This window comes from Adiantum capillus-veneris, chromosome 6 (assembly GCF_014529385.1).
Source record: "Adiantum capillus-veneris isolate H3 chromosome 6, ASM1452938v2, whole genome shotgun sequence".
Lineage (NCBI taxonomy): Eukaryota > Viridiplantae > Streptophyta > Polypodiopsida > Polypodiales > Pteridaceae > Adiantum > Adiantum capillus-veneris.
In genome coordinates, this window is record NC_140936.1 from 94,430,988 (window position 1) to 94,456,685 (window position 25,698).

General features: G+C 45.4%; 1 protein-coding gene across 3 annotated transcripts in view; it reads right to left on the minus strand.

Annotated features, from left to right (window-relative positions):
- Positions 1 to 25,698, minus strand: part of MLH3 (MUTL protein homolog 3) — a 75,209-nt gene that overhangs the window by 10,041 nt on the left and 39,470 nt on the right. For all 3 annotated transcript variants that reach the window (XM_086514540.1, XM_086514541.1, XM_086514538.1), the window contains exon 14: positions 15,663 to 15,762. In XM_086514540.1, the coding sequence (XP_086370666.1) occupies positions 15,663 to 15,762 (100 nt within the window). The remainder of the gene's footprint in view (positions 1 to 15,662; positions 15,763 to 25,698) is intronic.

Consider the following 25,698-nt stretch of genomic DNA (forward strand, 5'->3'; position numbering starts at 1 on the left):
GGTCTCTAGACTATGATCTATCATATGGTTGGTTGTCCTGTGAAAAGAGCATCATATCTGTCTCTGATACACTCATACATCTGCAGACACAAAGTGCTCCTCGTCCTCAATTACCTCTCCGTACAAAGCTAGCAGAACCTGTCAGCTCAAGGGGTATGAGCAGCTGTTCTTGCCTCTATCTCTAGCTCGGAGTTGACAAGTCGCCACTCGTGAGCTATGTGGCATGTATGTGTCTGTCACAAACGGGAGCATAACAATAAAAAATATACTCCAATAAATAGAATTTATCACTTAATACGGAAACCAAAGGATGTAGAAGGAAATAGAGAGAGAGAGAGAGAGAGAGAGAGAGAGAGAGAGAGAGAGAGAGAGAGAGAAGATCGACACAGTACTGGGGAGCAAAAGATGGGCTAGTCCCCCCCCCGTAAAAGTATCTTTATTACTGAGGAGAAGTACATGCACGCACTTGAACCGAACATATTACCACGTTCGTTCTAGAATCAGACTTGATGGCACTCAAAAGCCTCGGCTTCCTATTCCTAAGGGAAAACCCTATTCCAAGGAGCTTCTGTTCCTTATTCCGAATCCCTAAGAACCAAGGTTCCCGCCTCTGGAGCTCACCTTCCAGACTCAGGGCATGGTATCCTTACAACTCTTTTCGGACTCTCTTCCCATAGTCCTCTTCCTGTAGAGCAACTCCGCTTTCTTGAACGCGACTTCCTTCCTTGGGAATCTCAAATTCCGGATCCCAACTCGAGAGTCTACCACTTTCAAATCCGTGAACCTACTCCCAAACTCAGGGTGCGATACCCTTGCGCTGACCCAGTTCTAGTTCCTCAAAGCGCTTTTTTCTTGCAGAGGCTCATGCCTTCCTCTACTCCTACTCCCTCATGAAGAGGAAGTACACTTGCAAACAAGCACTCAGAGATCATAACATGAAAAGCGTTACCTTCGAAGTCTCTGCACTCGAAACATAGCTCGGTTCTCGAAAAAGAAAACTCTAGAAAGAGAATCCTCTCTTCCAATCCTACACACAAAAGAGGTGCACTCTTCGGTTCCTTCTCGTAAATCAGCCCCGTCTATGACGTTTATGGGCTGAAAACAGAGAAAAACAGTAGTTTGTCGCCATGGAAACGCTCTTCGTAGGCACTTCTTCGCGATGGAACTCGCCTACATGGTCTTGGCATCATCCTGTACACTCAAGGCAGCAATGGGCATCACCGGCGGCGGCGTCTTCGCGGCTGACATCTGCAGCAGCCTTACTCTTGCTACTAGCGCTGGCTTTTTCTATCTCTGTGAGTGAGAAAGAGAACGCTTTTGTTGCTCCTAGCAGCCAGCAGGAATAGGGGGGTTCCTTCTCGCAAGAATAGGGCAGGTGGGGCCTCCTCAGATAGAGAGAGGAGCGATCGCTTTTACTTCTGCCAAAGATAGAGGAAGGGTGGGGGCGCCCTGATTTGTTGCTTTATTTTTGCAAATGGCTGCCCATTTGTTAAGTGGGTAGCCGGCCAGTCTTTTAAAAATGGTACGGACCTTACATAGCACTTCGCAGGCGTCCCTAGATCAACCACGTGCACAAATGCAATGCAAACATAGACTTCCTCGCGGGAAAGCATCTGCTTTCCCGAGAAGCAACTTGCTTTCTTAGAAAGCAACTGCAGTTCCTCAAAGTTTTCTCTGAACCCATCTTCATTCAAGTGCTGCTCATCCTTGTGCACAAATCTAACGCAGTTCGGAATTTCCTCCCGACTATGGAATATTCCCTTTTTGATGCCCCCGTCACCCACCTTGTGACGCAGCAGGAATACCCATCACCTAGTCCTTTCTCACCGAACTTATGGTACATCTCCTTCACCATGCTCTATGTCACCTATCCTATGACGCATCAGAGACGTCCGTTCCCGAATGGTCGAATACTTCTTCCTGATGCTCCCTATCACCCATCCAATGTGACGCATTAAAAGTATCCGATCGTGGTGACCTTACAGATATTCTCTTCACAATGCTCACATCATTACTTTGAATGACGCACTAAAAATATCTGTACTCGGATGTCTCCAGTGAGAAAAACCTATAGAAACAGGGGACACGGGGATGTGGCCCTTTTTGGCAGGGACAGAAGAGGGGACGCGGTGTAAGGTGCAGCAGAAGTGAATGTTGAACTTTGCTCAAGATGAGTGCTCCGAACTGTGCTCAAGGTTCCTTTTACTTACGGAAGGGAGAGCCTTCCGTTCCTTTAGTGAGAGAGTGCAAACGATCACAAACAAAGTGGTAAACACTGTGAGTGAAGATGCTGAATTGAGAGATAGAGAGAGAAGAACACAACACCAGAATGTTGTCAAACCCTCCTCCGAAGGCCCCATCCTCTATGGCGAGAGCGGTTTATTGCTATTGATTGCACAAATCTGATACAAGGTGCTAATGCCGTGAGTCCTAGATGATGCTATGTCGATGTCGACGGAGAGGACGACGATGACGATGCTAAGGCTGAAAATTGATTGCTGCGAAGCGGTAATTGTTGCACCAAGTCGGGGGCTTATCTGCTAACTTGATGGCTGAGAAAAACACTGCTTCTTAGGGCTGAAAAACGTTGTTCCTTATGGCTGAAAACGCTGGACAGCAGGCTGTAAAACGCTGGTACACCTTGCTGAAAAACGTGCAGATCTTTGAAAACGCTGGTTTCGTTCTGTGGACAGCAGGTTGAAAACGCCAGCAAACCAGGGCTGAAAACGCTGTCAAATCCAGTTGAAAAACGCTAGCAGTTCAGACCGAAAAACGCCAGAGTTTTATTGAGGGGTTCTTGCTTGAGAAGGGAAGCTAGAGGGCCTGCTGCAAGAGGATTGCCTGTGCTCTCTTTGCTTCTTCTGCTCTACAGAGTGACTGTCAGTTTTCTCTTATATTAACTTAGCAACTTTGCCCTACCCAGTTTCCCAAGAAAGTCACTTATTAATAATAAGTGAAAAATGGCTAAAATAGAGAAAATAGATTCTTTGCACTGTAAAATGCTCCTGATGGATTCTGATGGTAATGCTGATGATCATGCTGTGTGCAACCAGAGGATATGCATCTACTCTAAGTGTCTGGACATGCACGGCCTGCGAACAGACTCACCAAAGTGCCAGAACACTTCCTAAGCTAGGCCGACTGAACCCTTGTCATGAGGTAGCTTGTCCACATGCACATAGGGTTAGATGTGCACGTGACATCCCCTCCTTTTTAAAGTGAGGTACTCGTACCGATCTGCATGGCTTCCTTGTTCTCGGGATAATCTTTGAAAAACTCTTCATTGATCTACACCGCTTCGTGGGTTCCTCGATCTTTGAACTTCAAAAAGTACTGTCTCACTTGCTTCTTTAAACCACAGTAAAACCAATGCAACAACACTTGCTCCGGCTCCATGACTTCTGCTTCATCGATGATCTCCGGTTCTTCTTCTTCGAAATGTCCTTTGGAGGTTTTTCCTGAAACACTTTCAACCAAGAAACATGGAAAACGTTGTGCATTGACCTTGAGTTAGGCAATTGCAATTTCATCAAAACCTCATTTATCTTTTTAATGACAGGAAATGGACCATGCATTCTAAAAGACAACTTTGGACACTTCTTTCTAACTTGCTTAAGACGTTGCTTCATGATTCTTAAATACACCCAATCCCCTTCCTTGATCGAAACATCCTGACGATGCTTGTTAGCCTGGTGTCAGTAAGACTCCTGAGCTTTGCTTAGCCGAAGCTTCACACTCTCAGAAATCTCATCCAACGACTGACTTTCAGCATTGGCATCAGGCATTTGACTGACCGAGCGAGTCAAAAGTGATTGGAACAGACGACCAAAAGCTGCCTCATATGGAGTTCGACCAATGGCAGAGAAAAAAGAGTCATTCAAAATAGCATGAACCAATGGGAGATAAGAGCTCCCAATGAAACTGTTGATCATGCACATATGACTTTATAACATCAAAAGCCAATTGATTGTAAATCTCTCTGTGACCATCTATCTATGGATAAAAAGCCGATGAAAAATTCAACTTAGAGCCAAAATTTTCAAAGAGTGCGCGCCAAAAATTGGACGTGAACTTAATATCCCTATCTAAAACAATCGATTTTGGTAAACCACACAGGGGGTACCAATGCTTTATGAACAACCGTGTCACATCTTGTGCAGTGACTGTGGCCGTACAAGGAATCAACATGCAAAACTTGCTGAAACGATCAAATTGTCAAACATTGAGTGTTCCTTGAATGCAAACTAGGTGGAAGGTTAGTCACAAACTAGGTGAATGCAAACTAGGTGGAAGGTTAGTCTATGGCGACATTGCTCGCATCCGTCCATACCTTAAAGGGGTCATCCCAAGAGGCAAGAATAAGACACGTCGCTTCTGTCACCGCAACCTTGAAAGCTATGAAAGCCTCAATGACTGCCTCAAGTAAATTCATGCGCTGTCGGCGAGTCTTTACCCCTTTCAAAACATTAGTCATGGATACGGCAATGCGTGCAAAATTCTCTATGTGCAAACTATGTGCTTGATATAAACCAAGAAAAGAACGCACATCATGCAGTTTTGGGCAAATCCCAATTACGTACGTGTTCCACCTTCGCGGGTCTAGCTTGACATCTTCTGCAGAAATGATATAACCCAAATAAGTAACTTCAATGAGAAAAAACTCAAATTTCTTAGCTGCAATGTACAGTTGACACTCATCCAGACGGGTTAGTACCCTTTCTACATTGGGTTAGTACCCTTTCTACATCCTCTCGTGTTGTTCCCAAGATGTAGAAAAAATGAGAATATCATCAAGAAAGATGAACACACATACACCAACTATATCGCCAAAACGACCTACCATGAGACGATTGAATGTACCCACAACACCTATAAATCCAAAAGGCATGACTACATATTCCCATTGCTCTGTGCGAAAAGCGGTCTTGAAGATGTCACCTTTGAATACCCTTACCTGATGGTATCCACTTTTGAGATTAACCTTACTGGAGACCTTTGCCCCATTGAGCCTATCGAGGATATACCCAATGCAAGGCATCGGAAACTTGTTCTTGACAGTCATCTTGTTCAATGCCCTGTAATCAACACACAAACGCGACGAGCCATCCTTCTTACGGACAAACAAAATAGGAGCAACAAAAGGACTTACACTAGAACGTATGAATCCTCCGGCCACTAACTCCTTGAGTTGCCGCTCTAACTCTTCTTCCTGAGTCTTGTTCACACGGTAGGGAGCCTTACTGACAGGCTGTGCCCCCTCCATAAGCTCGATGCGATGGTCCTCCGGCCGCTTAGGTGGGAGACGGGGTGGAAGATATCCTGCAAAAAGAGATTCTTAAACTTCGTAAACAAAGCTGAATACCTGTATGGAGCATGAATGCTCTGGGTAACTGGAGCGGCATAGATGAATGCCGCTTGTGCTCCTCGTCGTAATTCACGCGTTGCCTGTACATGAGAAATGAGAGGAAAAGAATGCAGACCCTCCTCAACACGAATGATCATGGGAGAGTCACTTTTGGCATTTAATATGAGAGTATTGTCCTTCCAATCAATGAGAGTGTTATGCTCACGAAACCATCGAATGCCCAAAAGCATATCACATCCTGAGAGAGGAAACACGACAAATTTCCTACGAAAGCTTGCTGAACTGTAAACAACATATCACAGCACTCTTGCGTGATGAGAAAATCCATACCGAGAGTGAAGCCAGACACCTCGAGAGGAGGTCTGACTAACCTCTAGGCGGGCTCTCTCTACAAGAGAGGCACTAATTACATCATGCATACTACTTGGATCAAACAATATGAGAAAACCCTGACCCTTTACATGACCATAACACTTCATGAGAGACTCATCAATATGTGTGTCAAGAACATGTGAAGACTCAGATTGATTCATTAAAGTGCTTGTGGTAGCTGTGGGTTCTTTGGGTTCTTTGGGTGAGGTTGTCTTAGGACAAGCCTCTTTAATGTTACCCTTGACGTGACATTGATAACAAAGACCTTCCTCAGCATAAATGACTTGTTCTTCTGCCGTTATATATCTCCTATAATTCCTTTTGCAGCTTTTTCATCCGGGGTTAGCTTAGGTTTAGCAAGTGTTTAACTTTTCACTTGTAAGTTCTTTTCCGAAGGATTAGAGGAAGATTGCCTAGAAGAGTTACCATTCTTACCGTTCTTACCGTTCTCAGGGTTCTGAGAGGTACTTTGAGAAGTCTTGTTCTCCTTAGGCTTTCCCTTATTGTGCTTCATCTCTTGGGCGAGAGCAATCGCTACCGCCTTGTTGAGATCGATTGGATCGAGTACCTCGCCATCAAACTTGATATACTCGTCCAATCCATAAAGGAATGCATGCTTGCGTTCACCATCCGATTTGTGTAATTGGGTGCCGAGCTGCAAAACACGATTAGAGAAAGACATAACGAGCATACCATTTTGCTTGAGACCGCGCCAATCGTCCTTCAATCATGCTAGGTACTCGGGTGGCATAAACAGTGCCTTGAGCTGTCTTGGAAGTCGGCCCAATTGAAAGAAAGGGGCGCGCCTTCCTTAGCTTCCTCTAGATGCGCAGTCAACTGTGTCTCTTGCCATGCGTGGTACCAATTAATAGCATCACCGGCAAGATATATAGCTGCCGTCAAAACCTTGCTATTTCCTATCTTCTTAGTTGTCGCAAAGTAAGCATTAAATTAATGCAACCAAGAATGAATAATAGTAGCATCCATCTTACCGTCATACTTACTCAATGTCAGCTTCTCTGTGACGGGGTTGTTGGAGTCTGAATCTCTGCTTGTGCTACTTGACGAACTACCAACTTCTTTGACCGGCTCGGACTTCGAGGTGAGTACCTGTAGGACCAACTCTTGCATGCGTTGGTCTCTTTGCGTCTCACGCTCTAACTCCAAGGCCGTTCGTCTTTCTTCGGCCGCCAAGTGAGCTTGCTCACGCTCACGCTCTCGCTCCAAGGCTACCCTTTTGTCGTCGGCCGCCAAGCGCGCTCATGCTCCAAGGCTAACCGCTCGCAATCAAAGTGGCGCATTGTACCACTTGTTGTATCATCATGTCCATCATCGACGTGACCAAAGCCTCCATCGGATTCGGTGCACATCGTGGTGTAGATGGGGAAGGGGGAGGGTCGGAAAAACCACCTGGTAGGGAATATTCTTCTTCACCACCCTCATGCTCATCACCTTCATGCAAAGTATCCATTCCGCTTCGGGTGATGACCATACACTGAGATCTTGGATTCGTAAGTTCACGAGGAACTTGAGGTTCTTGCGTTCTTGGGTTCTTAAGTTCTTGAGTTCTTGAGTCCTTGAGATTCTTGAGGTTCTTTCTCCAGCTTGCAATCTGTGTTAGAGAAGGATCTTCTCTTATCGGAGTTCTACTCTTTCCTACGGGCGCACCCATTGGCGGCCTTCCGCTCACACCAAGGTTGCGTTTTCCAACCTCACGTCGATTGGCCGACCGCTAAGTGGACGGTCCGCTCTCAATGAGTGAAAAGAGGCACAAGAAAAGGCTCAACAAGCCCTTCTTTCTTGGGTTTCTTGTCACTCTTCAGAAACACGATTTAAGAATCGACACGCCCAAGTGAACTTGGGTTACGTGCGACCGCAACAAGCAAAAAAGAATCTGTGGTTCTTTCCTTGAGTGATACAGAACGCTGCCAAAGCTCTGATACCAAAGTAAGGTGCAGCGGAAGTGAATGTTGAACTTTGCTTAAGATGAGTGCTCCGAACTGTGCTCAAGGTTCCTTTTACTTACGGAAGGGAGAGCCTTCCGTTCCTTTAGTGAGAGAGTGCAAATGATCATAAACAAAGTGGTAAACACTGTGAGTGAAGGTGCTGAGACTGAGAGATAGAGAGAGAAGAATACGACACCAGAATGTTGTCAAACCCTCCTCCGAAGGCCCCACTCTCTATGGCGATTGCTATTGATTGCACAAATCTGATACAAGGTGCTGATGCTGTGAGTCCTAGATGATGCTATGTCGATCTCGACGGAGAGGACGACGATGACGATGCTAAGGCTGAAAACTGAATGCTGCGAAGCGGTAACTGTTGCACCAAGTCGGGGGCTGATCTGCTAACTTGATGGCTGAGAAAAACACTGCTTCTTAGGGCTGAAAAACGTTGTTCCTTATGGCTGAAAACGCTGGACAGCAGGCTGTAAAAACGCTGGTACACCTTGCTGAAAAACGCTGATGCAGATCTCTGAAAACGCTGGTTTCTTTCTGTGGACAGCAGGCTGAAAACGCCAGCAAACCAGGGCTGAAACTGCTGTCAAATCCGGCTGAAAAACGCTAGCAGTTCAGGCTGAAAAACGCTAGTAGATCAGGCTGTAAACGCTAGAGTTTTGTTGAGGCGTTCTTGCTTGAGAAGGGTAGCTAGAGGGCCTGCTGCAAGAGGATTGCATGCGCTCTCTTTGCTTCTTCTGCTCTACAGAGTGACTGCCAGTTTTCTCTTATATTAACTTAGCAACTTTGCCCTACCCAGTTTCCCAACAAAGTCATTTATTAATAATAAGTGAAAAATAGCTAAAATAGGAAAAATAGGTTCTGTGCACTGTAAAATGCTCCTGATGAATTCTGATGGTAATGTTGATGATCATGTTGTGTGCAACCAAAGGATATGCATCTACTCATAAGTGTCTAGACATGCACGTTCTGCGAACAGACTCACAAAAGTGCCACAACACTTCCTAAGCTAGGCTGACTGAACCCTTGTCATGGAGTAGCTTGTCCACATGCACATAGGGTTAGATGTGCATGTGACACGTCGGGACAGGGGGGTCCCTCACATGGGACGTAGAGGAGACGCGTCCCAGGACGCGGGTCCCGGGACGCGAACAGGGGACCCCACACCTTTTCTCTAGGCTTTTCAGAGTCTTAAGCTACCTTTTCTCTAGGCTTTTCAGAGTCTTGAGCTATGTGCCAATGTTGCCCACTAGACTCTACTAATCAACTCTTCACTTGTACATCATTACTTGTTCCCTTTGAGTATGATGATTGATCATCACGTCAACGTGTGCAGCACATGCTCGCCGTGTTCTTACTGCATGTCATATTTTGATATTTATGAGTGCAAAACCCACTTTTTCTTTGCAATCTTGTGCTCTTAGTGTTGTCTAGTATAGAACAAGGGTTTTTGAACACGTGTCCCCTGGCCCATCCCCCGTCCCTTGTTATGCCACGTCCCCGTCCCCATGTGACTATGGAAAAACCCTCTCACTTATTGGAATCCGTCCCTTGTTATGCCACATCCCCGTCCCCATGTGACTATGGAAAAACCCTCTCACTTATTGGAATCCGTCCCTTGTTATGCCACGTCCCCGTCCCCATGTGACTATGGAAAAACCCTCTCACTTATAATTCCAATAATTCATTTAGAACTATTTTTCCTTCAATTTAGCAACAATGTCCATGTAGCGTGGTCTCTAGATGAACCTCTCCTCTAGCAAGGTCAAGAATCCAACAAGCTCACTCTAATACAACATCTTCAAAGTTTGGGGGAAGAGGCTGTCTAGGTGCGATCCATGTCAATCTGATGTAGAGTTGGTATAGATTCTGTCGAAGCACTATGTTGTTCCTCTCATTGTGTGAGAGTTGGATGAAGGATGAATTCAGGTCATGCTGGAAGGGTGGTAATCTATCATGTCTAGTCTATGTAGCAAGCTCACTGTAATACAACATCTTCGGGGGAAGAGGCTATCTAGGTGAGATTCATGTTACTCTCATGTAGAGCTGCCATAGATCTTATTTGAGTATTGAGTTCCTCTCATTGTGTGAGAGTTGGTTGAAGGGTGAGTCCCCGGGTCGTAATCGAAGGGTAGTAATCTACCCATGTCTAGTCCACGTTCTTCAAACCACTATCTCCCTTGCAAGTACCCAGACTCCTACTCACCTGACTCTAAAATCTATTTGGAGGCCTCCTAGTCTATGCATATAAGTTTATTTGATGGCGTCTCTCTCAACCTTTGAATGAGGCAAACTGTCTGGAAAATAGCCTCGAGTAGCATGGGTGGAGTGGGTAATTTTTCTCTAATAATGTCGTGTGGTATTGAGGGCTTGTTGCAGAACAAGCATCATACATACATGTGGTCTCTCAATCTGTGTCCATGAGGTGGCTGATAGTCCAAGGGCCCATACTGCTGCAGCATACAGCAAAACTCAGGTGACCAAAATGACGAAGAGCCACCCCATGGTGCAAGCTCTAGCATGGCCAAGTCTACATATCCTATAACGCATCTCTCTGTAGATGACTTGAGGTGTCACTATAAGCCCTACCATGATTCATAGATCGGAACAAGGTCGTTAGCATATAGCATGATATGCACTAGGGTACCTCCACAGTCTAATACACCCTTGCCACCAGTTCACAATATGTAATCTACATATTGAGATCTCATCAATCAAGGTTGCATCCGTATGTACGTACGGATAGGTAGTGTACCCGAGTTTTTTTTTAAATTTAAATTTAAGCCCTATTTCAGGCACTGGGGACTTTTATCGCAAAACGTCTTCTGCGGGCTGATTATTGAGCGCTTCTGGTTAGAAGCTGCAGGTACTGTGCAAGGTGCAATTGACCATTGAGTGCTCCTCTCTTGCAGGTGATCAGTAAGATGCCTCGCAAACCCAACCCAGTGTGGGACACGTACACCCACGTGATCCAAATAGTTACTACGCCGGGTCAGCAAGGGTCGGGTACTCGTCAGTGGCAGTGCAAATACTGTGGCGAAAGCAAGACAAGTACTATTACTCGTGTTCTCAAGCATCTTACAGGGATAGGTGCTACAAATCATTGCAATGGCTGTGAGAAGATTCCACCTCTAATCAAGGAAAACCTAATTCGAGAGCATTTCTCCTTAGCATCGAGTGCACCTTCGAGGGGGTCTTCGATTTCACAAGATGCCTTGCAGGTTGCATTACTTAGGAACCTTGGTGACAATCCAAGAGATGGAGGGATGGGTTCTGGCTCTCAGACTAGTGTGCCCTCCAGTGTCGGCACTAGTAGGAAAAGAGCTTGTGTAGCAGGGCATGATGAGGAGGACATTGGGGATGAACGGTCTACAGCTCCCACCAATGCACCGAGGCAGACCTCGTTGCCTTCACGCGTAAACTCTCAATCTTGGGTGAAAGAGAGACAAAAGATAGCAGAGATGGAGATTGCTCGCACTCTTGTAGAGTGCAATATTGCATTCAATGTGCTTCGAACAGATCAATGGAAGAGGATGGTCAGAGTCATTTCTCAGGTTGGCTCCACAGAGTTGTGGACTGGCTTGGATTACAAGATGCGTACAAGTATGCTAGATGAGCAGAAAGCGGTCATTGACAAAGCAATCACTCCAGTAAAAGCTGGGTGGCAGACTTTTGGGTGTTCTATCATTTCTGATGGATGGAGTGATGTACGTAGACGCCACATCATCAACATTCTAGTCTCATCTTGCCTTGGTATGTACTTTTTGAGAGTCGTGGATGCCGGAAAGGCAGGTGAGAAGATCACTGCAGAGTTCATTTACAAACATATTCGTCGGGCCATTCTTGAGGTAGGAAAGGAGAATGTGGTGCAGGTAAATTCAATCTCCCCATCTTGCTGCTGGCATCTCTTCTCCTTGTGTTTTTTGTTTTATCTCTACTATTTCAATGTACATGGTTTGGCTACTTGCATGTTGTTACCGATAATGCTAGCAATTGCAAGGCCATGGGTGATATGGTAGAGAGAGATTTCCCTCGCATTGTGTGGACTCCATGTGCCGCCCATTGCCTAGACTTACTCATGGAGGACATAGGAAAATTGCCATGGGTTCAGCCTATTGTGTCTCTGAGGCAACGAGGATTACCACTTTTTTCCGCAAGAAGCACCAAGCTCTAGCAATCTTCAAGAGCCACAGCACATTGGATATGGTGCGGCCCTCGAAGACCAGATTTGCATACATGTACCTTGTTCTTCAGAGATTGTACAGGCTGAGGGACCCACTTTTGCAGACTGTTGTGGATCCAAAGTGGCGCCTAATGCGCCATGCAGGACAAGAGCCTACCAAGGCCATTCAGAGGAAGGTTCTAGATGAAGCCTTCTGGACAGAGGTGCATAGATTTTCCATGGCTCTTCAGCCACTCTTTGTTCTCTTGCGCGTGACAGATATGGAGGGATCTACCCTTGGTCTAGTATTTCACCTTTTCATGAGGAAACGTTGAGACGTGTAGGACACTACCTCTAGAGCGGTAAGAATCATTGATTCATTAGGTTGCTTACCTTGCTTTTTCTGAAATAGAATGTTATGCAATCTGCCAATCTCGGATTCATTGATTCAATGATTGTTCTTTTTGAACTTGCAAACGGAACGACATTCTGGCCATTGTAGATAATCGATGGCAGTATATGCGTCGTCCCATTCATGGGATGGTGGCTATACTCCATCCCTTCTACAAAAAGCCCAAGCTTTTTGAAAACATGGCCTTGTTGACCCTTCGTTCGGAGTACCTCAATCTCATGTTCAGCGAGGATGAGCAGCTGATCATAGATGGTGAGATGTCAAGCTTCATGAACAACTTGGGTCCTACTTTCATGAGGAGTGTTGCAGTGAGACCCGAGGCTACCAAGCTTCCCCTCAGTTGGTGGCAGAACTATGGAAGTTCAGGCATAGTTACAAGGGACGGAGGGGACGGACCCTAGGGACGGGGGACGCCCATTTCCGTGACAGGGACGGGTGGGGACGGCAGGGGACGGACGGAAAAATGGCTGCCAAGTGGGAACGCAGGCAAAACGTCCTGGGGACGGCAGGAGACAGCAGGGAATGGCAGGGGACGGAGGGGACTACAGGGGACGGCAGGGAATGGGAGGGGACTTTTTTTAAAATTTGAAAACCTGATCATTTCTAGAGGCTAGTTTCTCTCTAATAGCCATATGTTTGAACTTTGAAGCACCCCAATGGCTATAAAAGCCACCCTTTGGGTCCTCATTTCTCGATGTTTTATTAGCACATTTGCATCTATATGACTCATGTTCTTTGGTCTATTTAGTGTAAATTTGTGGTCAAAGTGATGCTCTATGTGTGTGGCATGTGTATAGGTCAAAAAATGCCAAAAAAACTCTAAATTCTTTTTTGCCGCCCCGACCCCCGTCCCCGTTTCCTGACTTTTGCCGTCTCGTCCCCGTCCCCGTCCCCGTTCCCGTACCCGCCGTCCCATGTAACTATGAGTTCAGGTCTTCCACAAATTTGCAAGCCAGCTCTACGTATTCTCTCTCAGGTACTCAAGTTGTAATATGTTTGTGAATTGTGCCTAAAATGTTGACCTTGTGCACTTTTGTCCTCTAAAGATTTGCACCTCGTGTACATTACTACATTGCCATCAGGATTGTTCAGCTGGCGCTTGTGAGCGCAATTGGAGTGCATATTCCTTGGTGCACACGAAGATCAGGAACAAATTGAGCACGACCCAGCTAGAGAAGTTGGTGTACTGTCGAGCGAACATGAGGCTAGTGCGCTCTTTCCATGCTTTGGGAAATCCCAAGCAGGTTTGAACTTCGTTCCATGCTTCAGTCTGCTAAAGGCTCGTATATAGACTAGGCTGAATTACTTGAAGTATCTCTAAATCTTTATGGATTTTTATCAATGTTGGTGCAGGTGGATCCTACGGAGGTAAAGATGGTTCCAGACCCTACACTAGAGGAGATAGATACTCGTAACAAAGACGAGCAGGAGGAGATACTGCGAGAGCTTCACAAAGAGTTGGAGAGTGGGGATAGACGAGTCACCAGGTCACGCGCTCGGGCCTTGAGCATCCCTCTCCAACAGAGGAGGCTGCAGTTCCTGACATCGCACGGCGAGAGAGCATTCGGATTGGGAAGCTTCCAGTACGCAGACCTCGCGTTCGAGCAAACCCGGCTGTTCGTCTTCTCCAGACTTCAGAGCAGGGTGATCCACATGAGGATGATGCAGACACACCAGGGGACCCAAGATTTACAGGGCCAGAGTATGATGATGAGGGCAATGTCCTCACAGAGGCAGAGATGTCCTCCTCATCATCTTCATCGTCCTCTGATGATGATGATGGCTTTTGAGTGCAATGCTGAGTGTGCGGTTTTTAGTGCTTACTAGTTATTGGAGTCAGGACTTCAAACTGAACTCGGACAAGCCCTGCATTATGCTTATGATGTGGGAGATATCTCTCTTGAAGCTTACAGGATTTTCTTTGATTGTTTCTAGCTATCAGAGCATCACAACGCTCCACTTGTTGTACCTTTTACTGTGGGTTTTCCTCGTTTTGAGGTTTCCCACTTGTAAATTAAAGCATGATTTACAACAAAAAAAGTGTGTGTGGGGTTCGATGCCATGGTATCGCATTATCGGCAGGATGTACAATGCCTTGGAGAACCATTCACTAATTCTAAATTGCACTGTGCATTGCATACATTGGGTCCTTGGCGCTCCCTGGCCGGGATAGCCTTACTATGGAGTTCTTTCTCTCCTTTTGGGAATCTCTCAAAGAGCCCTTGCTTTTCATGATGAATGTGACCGACTTGATTGTATCATGGAAAGAAGGTTTGCTGAAATTGTTACCTAAACAAGCACTTTGCGAACAGTTTTCTCATTGGCGGCCAATTACTTTCATGCTTGTTGTTTACAAGTTATTGGCTAAGATGGTGGTGAATCGGATTAAAGACTACCTTCTTACAGGACTTCATCAGGCCCAATATGGTTTCGTTCCACGTCACCAAATCACTGATAACCTGGCTAATGTTTTGATGGGCATGGAGTATGCAAAATATATGCAGTAGGATGTCCTTGTCATGCAAGTTGATATTGAAAAGGCTTTTGACACTGTGCAATGGTACTTCATTGCTAATACGATGCGGTGTCTTGGTTTGCTCCCAAGTTAGTCAATATCGTGTACTTCTTGTATGCTCGCAGTACCTCTTTGGGGATCCTTGAAGGTGAGCTGACGGCATCCTGGCCCCTTGGCTGCTTTGCGAGGCAGGGCTACTCTCTTAGTACATTGTTTTATGCTATTGCCACTCACCCTTTGTTAATGCATCTTGATCATTTGCCCTCCGTTGGCCGTCTTCATGGCTTGCAATTATCCTTGGATTGGATTTTCATTTGAGCAAGCTTATGCGGATGATTCATTGTTTATGCCTCGCAATCAACAGTCTGATGTCCACGCAATTATGGATGCTTTGGAGTTGTATGGGCTTGCAGCTGGTCTTCGGGTCAATTTCTGTAAATCAAAATTTCTTCCGCTTAATTCATGCAAATGGCACAGTTTGTTGTGGACATGTGAGATTGTTCCTCCGAATGTGCCCTGTCAGGCATTTGGGGTATCCAATTGGATGGCATGTTTCTCACGCTCAATAGGTGGCTTGGGTTACGTAGCGGCTCAATGGTGTGGTGTGATGTGTTTGGGAGCATATGTTAGTACCTCGTTCTACACCCACTATTGGGCACCGACGATGTTAGTGGGGATGTCGTGGTATTTAGTCAATACTATGCATGATGGAGCTGATGGTTATATTGTCTTGTGGGTGACTACCATGAGTCTACACCTTGCGAAGGGTGAATCTGGGCTTATCCTACATTCATCTAGCTATATATCACTCTTCCATTTAACTACAAGGAGAAACACCCTTGAATAACTCCCACAGCTGATTCTAAAAATCTACGGACCTTTTTTTTGAAGTAAATTCAACTTCAGCTGTTGAGGACTGGCGTCCATCCTTCATAGGTGAGGCAAGCCGCCTTTCATTTTGAGCAACCTTTTCCGTATCTGCACACGATGAAAACCAGGCCATTCAACATTCAATCCTCAAATATGTTTCTTGCACAGGACTTTGCCGACAAAGCAGCTGAAAAGAAGCCAACAAGCCACAAGAGAATACGATGATAGAATTTTTTTGTCCAAAACATGTAACCTTACGCATAAGTGAGAGCATACTGAGAGTGCCATATGCACTTGTAATTTTCATTGAGGTTTCATTGCTGCAACTGTAGAACAGGGATACGCTCTTCAGTTACAAAATGCTGTCTACTTGTTATGTGACCACAGTTCAGTATCATAGTTTTTTTAAAACATTAATGGTTCTGAGACTATCAGGGAAAATGGGTCATTACATGCTAGGAATGTGCTTCGTCTTTGCCATTTTTATGCCGAATTTCTTACTTCATGCTATCAACTAGTAAGAGAGACCTAGCAGCTATGTATTTTCTGTAGACATGAACAAAAAGAACTGGTCAATTGTCTTCTTTAGGCAGTTTATGCTAAATTTTGACATCTATAACACAAAACAAGAAGGCTACATCATAAGAGGCGAACAATTATGCAAGGTTTCCCTAGTACGTTTAAGCTGAAGGACATGCAGCAATGAGAAATAGCTATGATAAGCGTTTCCTAGAGCCAGATGATCCACAACTTTCACATATCAAACTTGTGGGTGCCAGAGTCGTAATAGGAGACATTATTTGTGTCACTCTTCCTTCTGTTTTAGACTGACCAGGATATTACTACTGATTTTAAAAGTCCATATATGGTGCACACATGCACATACATGGGTGCATACCTATGCATGTACATTTACACTCACTCACACACACATGCATACATACATCCATATACATACGTGTAGACCATATAACTATCAGCTCCATTATCCAAAATGCATAGTATTAACTAAAATACACACGTCCCTATTAACACCACCAGTGCCCAATAGTATACATGTATGTATTTTAATGTGTTATAATATATGTACACATAGATACACTTTTTTTTGTATATCTTGGATTAATTTACAGATGGGAAACCTCAACGTGAGGAAAACCCATCAGAAAGAGCAAATACAAAGAAGAACAGAGAGGTGTTCTGAAAGGGGAAGGCATTAAAAGCACACATAGTAGAGTTGTAGGATATCCAAAGATATGTCCCCAATATCAAGGGCAAAATGTAAGGATTGCCCAAGTGAAATCCAGAACAGAGGAAAGGGATCCACATCTTGGTCTAAGGTCTTTGTTCGCTCCAGTAGGCTTCTATCCAGCTCTCCAAGATTTTGGCGCTCCTAATAAGTTGTATGAAAAATTCTGTATCGCCTGCCCTTTGCTCTTACAAGCGCAGGAAAATGGTCACACGGTCCTCGGAAATGGGCGAAATCCGAGCTTGCTTGCTCGAGGATTTTGAGGATGCAAGGAATGCTTGGGAGGGTCAGGAACCCCCCATGGAGGTGCTTATTCCAGTTCAAGCCCTCATGGGTCCAGTGGCCCAGTATGCTCTCAATGCGGTCAATTTGTTTTTTCCGGGCAAGATGCCCACTACGCAGAATGTGGGCAAGTGGGTTGATTTCCTTCTTAAACATCAAGCAGTCCGAGGAGTGTATTTTGGTGCCAGAGGCTTCTATGAGGTTTTGTTGACAGACAATGACAACCACAACATGTTACTTGAATCATCTCCCTTGTATTTTGGAACACACATGACACATGTATTGCCATGGGCCCTCACTAAAAACTATCAAAGCCTCATCCATCTCAAGCGTCCCGTTTGGGTGGAGATAATTGACTTCCCGCGTACATGGCGACACTTTCTCCCTATGCATGCTTCTCGTTTGGGTAAAATGATATGTCCTCCCAAACTTGTTGCAAACAGGAATCTGTTTTGTGTGCTTTGGGATATAAATGTTCCCACCCCCGCAGGCATTACCATCAACTCGATGACCCTCTCATTGGAAAATGCCCTTTCAAGCTAAAATGGGGAAAATTTGCAAGTTCCTATTTTTGCTGTGGTAAATTTGGTCGCATACAATCAGAATGTCCTGAGCCAAATTTGCAGCCTCCTCCTTCAGCAGTTCCAGAGCTTGCGGCTCCCCCCCCCAAAAAGAGGTCTCTAATCCTAGATCATCTTCTATTGGGACCTCCACCTTGACTATTACTCCGCCTCTGGATAAAGGAAAAGTCAAATCTGCCGGCTCCCCAAGCACTCCGAACAAGGGAAAGGCTACAGTTACACAAGATGTCACAAAACGGGCACCACGTGCCAATAGAACTGAACAGACTTTTAGCACTTCAATAACAATTGAGCTGGAAGAGAGGGACGACGCACGACACAATGGCGGAATTCCACCCCAGAGAGTATGGCGCCCCTTGCGGTATTTCTTTATATTGCATCAACGCAGTAGAAGCCGGTACTCCAGACTCTGCACCTTCTCCAGGAAGCATGACAAAGAATGAGCCCATGGCCTCATATTTAAAGGCCCTAGGACCCAAAAGCAATTTACAGTGAAAAGCCTTAAAACTCAAAAGCATTGGTCCAAAAGCAATGCTCAAAAGCTGCCAGCGTAAATCACGAAAATCCGTACAACTGCCACATCAGCAGTCAACGGAAAACGCGGAATTCCGTACCATTTGCCACGTCGGCAGTCAAGCGCGAATTCCAAGTTTTTCGTAAAATTGCCACGTCATCAATTCTTGGTGTGTGTGTGTGTGTGTGTGTGTGTGTGGGTCCTGCTTTATTTTAATTCCTTTATGTCACTATGGCCCCATCGGACAGGGTCACCATAAGTTGGTAGGACTTCTTCTTCTGTTGTTGCTTGTTCTTCTTAGGGTTTAGGCCCCTCGGCCGTGATCTGCAAGTTGGCTCCATTCTCAAGGCTTGACACGTCAACAGTTTGTGACATCCCCCCTTCTTGAAAGAAAGTAATCGTCCGCGATTACAGCATATCTGCAAAACAACTCAAGTTAGCTCAAAAATTTCCGAGGGCCATTCCAAGGGACAATCAGTTTGCTCTTTTTGTTAAAAAGTTAGCTTCTCCTTTCAGCTCTTTTGATCAAGGATTTGGCTTCTCCTTTCGTCCAGATCGGAACTCTTGATATTCCAACGTAGTAAAATTAGCCATCACACCCAGACCGCATTGATCTTCCACGGGTGTCTTGATGCACTAAAATAACATACCCAGGCCATCTAATCCAATTAGGAATATTCAGTGGTTGGCACATCACAATGCAAAACAAATGCTCACATATGCATGTTACAAGACATAACAAACAGCGCCGTTGAGCACTCCCCCGAGACAAACGATTTGCGGTATGAAGCTACTCAACGACTACCTCGTCACTCCCCCTGCAAATAACCTAAAAAGGTCCGGGCCATGAGCTCAGAGGACTGTACAATTAAACGCTCCCCAGACCGCAGTCTGCGTCGCTTGGAGGTTCAAGCATACAACCAAACGCTCCCCAAGCATCGGCCGGCGTTGTTCGGAGGTTTTCTAGCATACAACGGAACGCTCCCTAGACATTGGTCTGCGTCGTTCCGAGGTTTTCAAACATACAACGAAACGCTCCCCAGGCATCGGCCTACATCATTCTAAGGTATTTCTCACTTCTCCACCCGGGAGTAAAATTGCCAATCATTGAAACCAGTATTAAAACCAGAGTCACACAGTTCAAATCGGCACCAAAACAGGTTTAAAACAGATACCATCCATTTCAAACAAATTTCAAGCAAGATCACCAAACAAGTTCAAACAAAACTCAAACTTAAAAAGCAATCTCGACATGAGTCGAGCTCGAAAATTTGACTGACTTCCCAACCTGAAACCTGCACCAAAATAAATTAGGGTTAGGTTCCTTCCATAAGGTCGTATCCGACCACAGCATGGTCTATCAGCTCTTTGAACAAACAGTGTTCCTCTGGCGACGATGGTAGTCCCAAGACATAGCAATCATACTAGACCCCGAGGTTATCAAAAAGAGACACCAGCTGAGACATGTCTAGAAATTTCAAGTTATAATCTACTAGGGTTTCCATGGCAAGCATTTCAAGATACCCCACTCTCCCAGAAGTTGCACTCCAAAGGAAGATGTCAGAAACCATATAACTTCGGGCAAAAATTTTCTTGAAAGCTTGCCGAGTCGTTGGAGTGTGCGGCTTGGTAGCTATAGAGATCAACATTTGCATGGCACTCCCTCTGAGAGAAACAGCAGCTCGAAACAAACATCCTTCTCTTGCAAGTGATCTTTATGACTTATGCCCTGTAAGACATGAGCCGTGAAGACGGGAGCGCGCCCAATGCGCGATGAAATAAGGGTGGGAGTGGCTAATTAGTCCGCTTCAATTTCCAATGAACTTTGGAAGTGCGATCTTGCTCTGTCTGCTCTTTGGTAGGACCGATATGCTTTCAGAAAAGCACACGCCTAATGCTCTGATACCACTGTCACAAGACGGGCACCACGTGCCAATAGAACTGAACAGACTTTTAGCACTTAAATAACAATTCAATTGAAAGAGAGAGACGACACGCGACATGGAGTGGCGGAATTCCACCCCAGAGAATATTGGCCCCAAACCTTGGCGTCCCTTTCGGTATTTCTTTATATTGCATCAACACAGTACAAGTCAGTACTCCAGACTCTCAACCTTCTCCAGGAAGCATGCCAAAGAATGAGCCCATGGCCTCATATTTAAAGGCCCTAGGCCCCAAAAACAGTTTACAGTGAAAAGCCTTTAAACTCAAAAGCATCTGGTCCAAAAGCAATGCTCAAAAGTGTTGCTAATTGGACTATTTTCTTATTTTTAATGATTAATCTCTTTTTTAGGATATTTTATTATGTGCACTAAGAACTGTTAAAAGATTGTAGCTACAGGAACTGCCATCAAGAACGGACAAACTCTGATGTGTCATTTGATGGGTGACGGTAAACATCGCGAAGGAGTTTCCGTAAGTTCGGTGGAAAGGGCCGGGTTACGAGTGCCCCTGATGCGTCACATGATGGGTGATGGGTGCATCAGTAAGGGGGCATCCCCTAGGCTAAGGAGGAAATCCGAACTGAGTAAGAAAATACGCGTAAGAACGCAAGCACAAGAATAAAGATGGGTTCAATGAAGCTTTTTACGAAAAGCAGGAACAGTCGCGAGAGGACAGATGTTTTCCCGCGAGGAGTCTGTGTCTGCATTGCATCTGTGTCGTGTCCTGCACCTGGGGACGCTTGGAATGTGTCCATGTAGCATTATTTTCACTAACTGAGTGAGTTTTTAAAGTTTGAACAGGTTCACATAGAGGTCGCTTTTCCGAGCAAGGAGCGACAGGTATAAGGTGTAGATACGCATTGAGAATTGTTGCTTTGTGTGGTTTGTTTTGCAGGAATCTCCCGTCTTACGGGAAGGCCCTTCACGGGAAGTACGGCTTCACACCTAAGTCCCTTACGGGGAAGTACGGCTTCGCGCCTAAGTCCCTTACGGGAAGGAACGGCCTTGTGCCCAAGCCCTTTACGGGAAAGCACGACCTTCGGGTCTAAGATTACAGAACGGAGGGGTTTCCTCAGGTTCTCGTGCTTGTATAAGAATTCTCCCTGAATAAAAGAATACTCTTAACGGGGGGGGACCAGCCCATCTTCTGGTCCCCAATACTGTGTCGATCTTCTCCCTTCTTTAATATTTGCAAAGTATTATAATTTTCAGATTTATAAGTGCTCGTGTACGCTCCCGTTTTGTGACAATGGTATCAGAGCTCGGACTCCTCTCTTTCTCTACAAAGAAGGACGATTCCGGGTAGAACGGGAAGAACCATGTCGGGCCAAGGGAGAAGCGTTGAAGAGGAGCTTCAACAAGTGCAAGCTCAGCTTGCGGATTTGCAACAAATCTTACTGTTGCCAGACGTCCAAAAGCTCTTGGGCGGAATAAAGAAAACGAATGGAACTGATGCAGCCAAGCATCCGGACAACACTGTTGGCGTGAGACCACAGGAGGAAAGAGAAGAAGAACGTGCCGAGGTGCACAAAGGATCTTCGGATCGGAATGAACGGCCTACTTCAAGGAAAGGCCAGGAAAAAGCGCTCTCTTTGCTAGACGAGAGCAAGGACATCTCTATCTCATCTCCATCTTACTCTCCTGATTATACTTCTACTTCTCGATCATCTCGTCAAAAGAAGGAAGCCGCTACTACTGCCACTACCCTACATCAACCTAAAGATAAGCCTCCATTCAAGAAGCATGGTCACAAGTCTCAACATCGCATGAGAGTCTTCAAATCGGGCGACAAGGACATCAAGTTCGAAACCTACAACGGACGGAGAGACATCTCCAAAGCGCTCTCCTTCATCAGACAGTTTGAAGTCGCCTTTACCAATGGGCACTTCACAGAAAAATCCAAATTACGCCATGTGGGGATGCACCTCAAGGAAACGGTAAGTAATTGGTGGTTAGCCAAGATTCTCGAAGGTTCTCAGGCCAAAACCTGGGAAGGCTTCAAATCTGAATTTTATGAACAATTTCTTCCGCCTGACTTCGAGAAGGACATACGGAAGGAATGGGACTGGCTTGCCCAAAAGGAACATGAAAGAGTAACGACTTATGTGGACAAGTATTGGTCGGTTCTTCTGAAGGTCACTCCCTTCATGAAGATTGCCGACGAGGAAAAGAAACGAAACTTCGAAGCGGGTCTCCAACCGCAACTTCGAAAGAGTATGAAAGTGTATCCGCATGATACTCTTCAGAGGATGATGGAGTCAGCAATCATTGCTGAGGATTTGCACTCAACTGGAACGCCCAGAAAGATGGAGCATAGCACTTACCGTGCAAGACAAAGAGGGGTCTACGATGACCATGGGAGCCAAGGAAGAAAACGTCCTCCATCTAGAGACGATGATCATTCTAAGAAGCCAGAGGGCACTGGCAAACGAACTAAGTATCTTTCTCCTACTCAACTTCAAACTTTCAGAGAGGAAGGAAGATGCTTCTACTGTGGCGAGAAAGGACATATGAAACCGGACTGCCCTCTAAAGCAGCAACGGCAAGAGCAAGCCTCTACGAGGCAAGAGAAAGCAAGGAAGGAATGCGCACCACCAAGCTCGAACTCAATCCCAGATGTTCAAGGAAACACACAAACGGAGAAAGGGAAGCGTCAACTTCTGAAAGACTGGGGGTCTTTGAACAACCAACGAGTACTGATTCTTTATGATCCAAGATCCACGGATAACTTCATCTCCCTGGATACTGCGGAACGATTGTGCCTCACATCGGCTCAGCTTGGCACACCGGTTACATCCGGATCGGCATTCGAGGGGTTGACAACCAATGCAACTCCCGTGCAAGGACAGCTCAATCTTCGGATTGGCGAGTACATGGACTGCGAATCATTTTTTATGGCACCCATCGAGGGATGTGATATCATGTTGGGTATGCCATGGCACTTCCACATGACACCTATTCCCGATTATGTGGAAAAGACCCTCACTTTTGATCATGGGGGTAAGAAAATAAAGATTCATGCTGATGCAGGAGATTGGCAGTTCCCAATTGTAAGCCATATCTCCATTAAGAAAGAAATGAAGAAGTGTGTTTCTGCTTACTTGATTTTTGCACGTGAGAAGGATAAAACTAGTAGCGACTCTCTCTCTAGTCTGGAAATTAAGCGTCTTCAATTTATTGAAAAGTACAAAGATTGTTTCACGGAAACACTTCCTGATGAACTCCCTCCGGTACGCCCGGAAGATCACCGCATAGATCTCATACCGGGTAGCTCGCCTCCCAATCAACCCCCTTATCGGATAAGTCTTGCTCAGCAAGAGGAAATTTTGAAGCAAGTCAACGAGCTTCTAGAGAAAGGGTTAGTACGGCCAAGTGTTGAATTCACCCTACTGTTCTCCAGTTCTACTGGTGCAGAAGTAGGATGGCACGTTTCGAAAGTGCATAGACTATAGGTCGTTAAACAAGATCACAGTCAAGAATCGCTTTCCGATCCCTCGGATTGATGATATACTTGAGAAGTTGCAGGGTGCAAGTGTTTTTACTCGCATAGACTTAAAGAGTGGGTATCATCAGATACGGATCGCCCCTGAGGATGTCCATAAGACTGCTTTCCGCACAACCTTTGGACTATATGAATTTTTGGTAATGCCTTTCGGCTTGACCAATGCTCCTGCGACCTTCAATCGCATGATGGACCGCATTTTCAGCCCGTATCGAGTTTTTACGGGAGTATTCTTGGACGACATACTCATCTTCTCTAAGTCAGAAGAGGAACATCGGAAGCACTTGGACTTAGTGTTTCAAGAATTGCGAAAGCATGAGTTGCATGTGAATGCAAAGAAGAGCGAGTTCTTTCTCTCAGAGATACACTATCTCGGCCATATAGTCTCTCACAATCAAGTGAGTATGGATCCTGCCAAGATCAGAGTGGTAGAAGATTGGCCTATTCCCACTACGGTACATGATGTATGTAGCTTTCTGGGATTATGTTCGTATTATCGAAGGTTTGTTCGAGGATTTGCTCATATAGAAGGACCACTTCATGATTTGACAAAGAAGAAGATTCCTTTCCGATGCGGATCGAGACAACAAGGAGCTTTTGATCGGCTCAAGTACTTGCTAAGCCATGGACCTATTTTGATAGTGCCTGACTTAAGGAAACCATTTCAGGTTCATTGCGATGCTTCAGGCGATTGCATCGGAGCAGTGTTAAACCAAGAAGGCCATGCAGTGGCCTACGAAAGCAGACGGCTTAAGGATGCAGAGTTGCATGCATCAATCTACGAAAAGGAACTCACGGTTGTGATTCACGCCTTATCCAACTGAAAGCACTATCTTCTAGGAGCGGATTTTGTGATCAAGACTGATCACCAGAGTTTGCGGTATTTTCTTACGCAAAGGAAACTATCTGAGAAGCAGATGAGATGGGCAAACTTTTTGTCTATGTTTCACTTTTAGATCCTTCACACGGCTAGGAGTAAGAATGTGGGCGCGGACGCATTGTCTAGGCGGCCAAGGGTGAACGCTATCACCCCTGTGTATCACCAAGAACTGGAAGCACTACCGGATTTGTATCCGAATGACCTAGACTTCTCCACCATTTGGGGAAAGCTACATTGTGGAGAGAATGAGTTTCCCTATTCCATTCGGGACGGCTATCTCTACCACCATCAAGCCATATATGTGGCGGAACCATTAAGAAAGAAGATCATGGATGAAGCACACGCTTCCCCTTATGCGGGTCATCGGGGTATTCTCCCTACGACCTTAGCAATGGAAAGATATTTCATTGGCCTAGCCTTAAAGCAGACATTGATAAATATGTCAGGGAATGCTTGGTTTGCCAAAAAGTGAAGTATGATTGGCATAAGACGCCTGGGTTGCTACAACCTTTGACTGTGCCTAATGAACCTTGGGAAAGTATTGCCTTGGACTTCATCATGGACCTCCCTAGAACTCAGATTGGAAATGACGCGATCTGGACCATCGTGGACAAGTTTAGCAAGCAAGCACACTTCATACCAGTCAAGAAAACGATCAAAGCAGATCATATGGCTAGGGTCTTTCTAGCACAGATCTTTAAGCATCATGGAATGCCCAGGTCTATTGTGAGTGATCGAGATCCTCGCATGACAGGAAATTTTTGGCGTGCCTTGATGGATAATCTTGGTACGAAGCTGAATTTTTCATCTACCTACCATCCTCAAACGGACGGGCAAAGTGAGATAGCCAATTCCACAGTATTGGATATGTTAAAAGCTTATGTGTCAGACCGGCAATCTGACTGGGAGAAATATTTGCCTCTTGTCGAGCATGCGTATAACAATACCATACACTCATCGACGGGGAAAACACCTTTTGAGATTCTCTATGGTAAGCCTTTGCTTCCACCCATCCTTTTAACTAAGGATAAGATCTTTGCAGCGGATGAATTTGTCCGGGATTTGGACACAGCCTACGGGCAAGTTAGGAGAG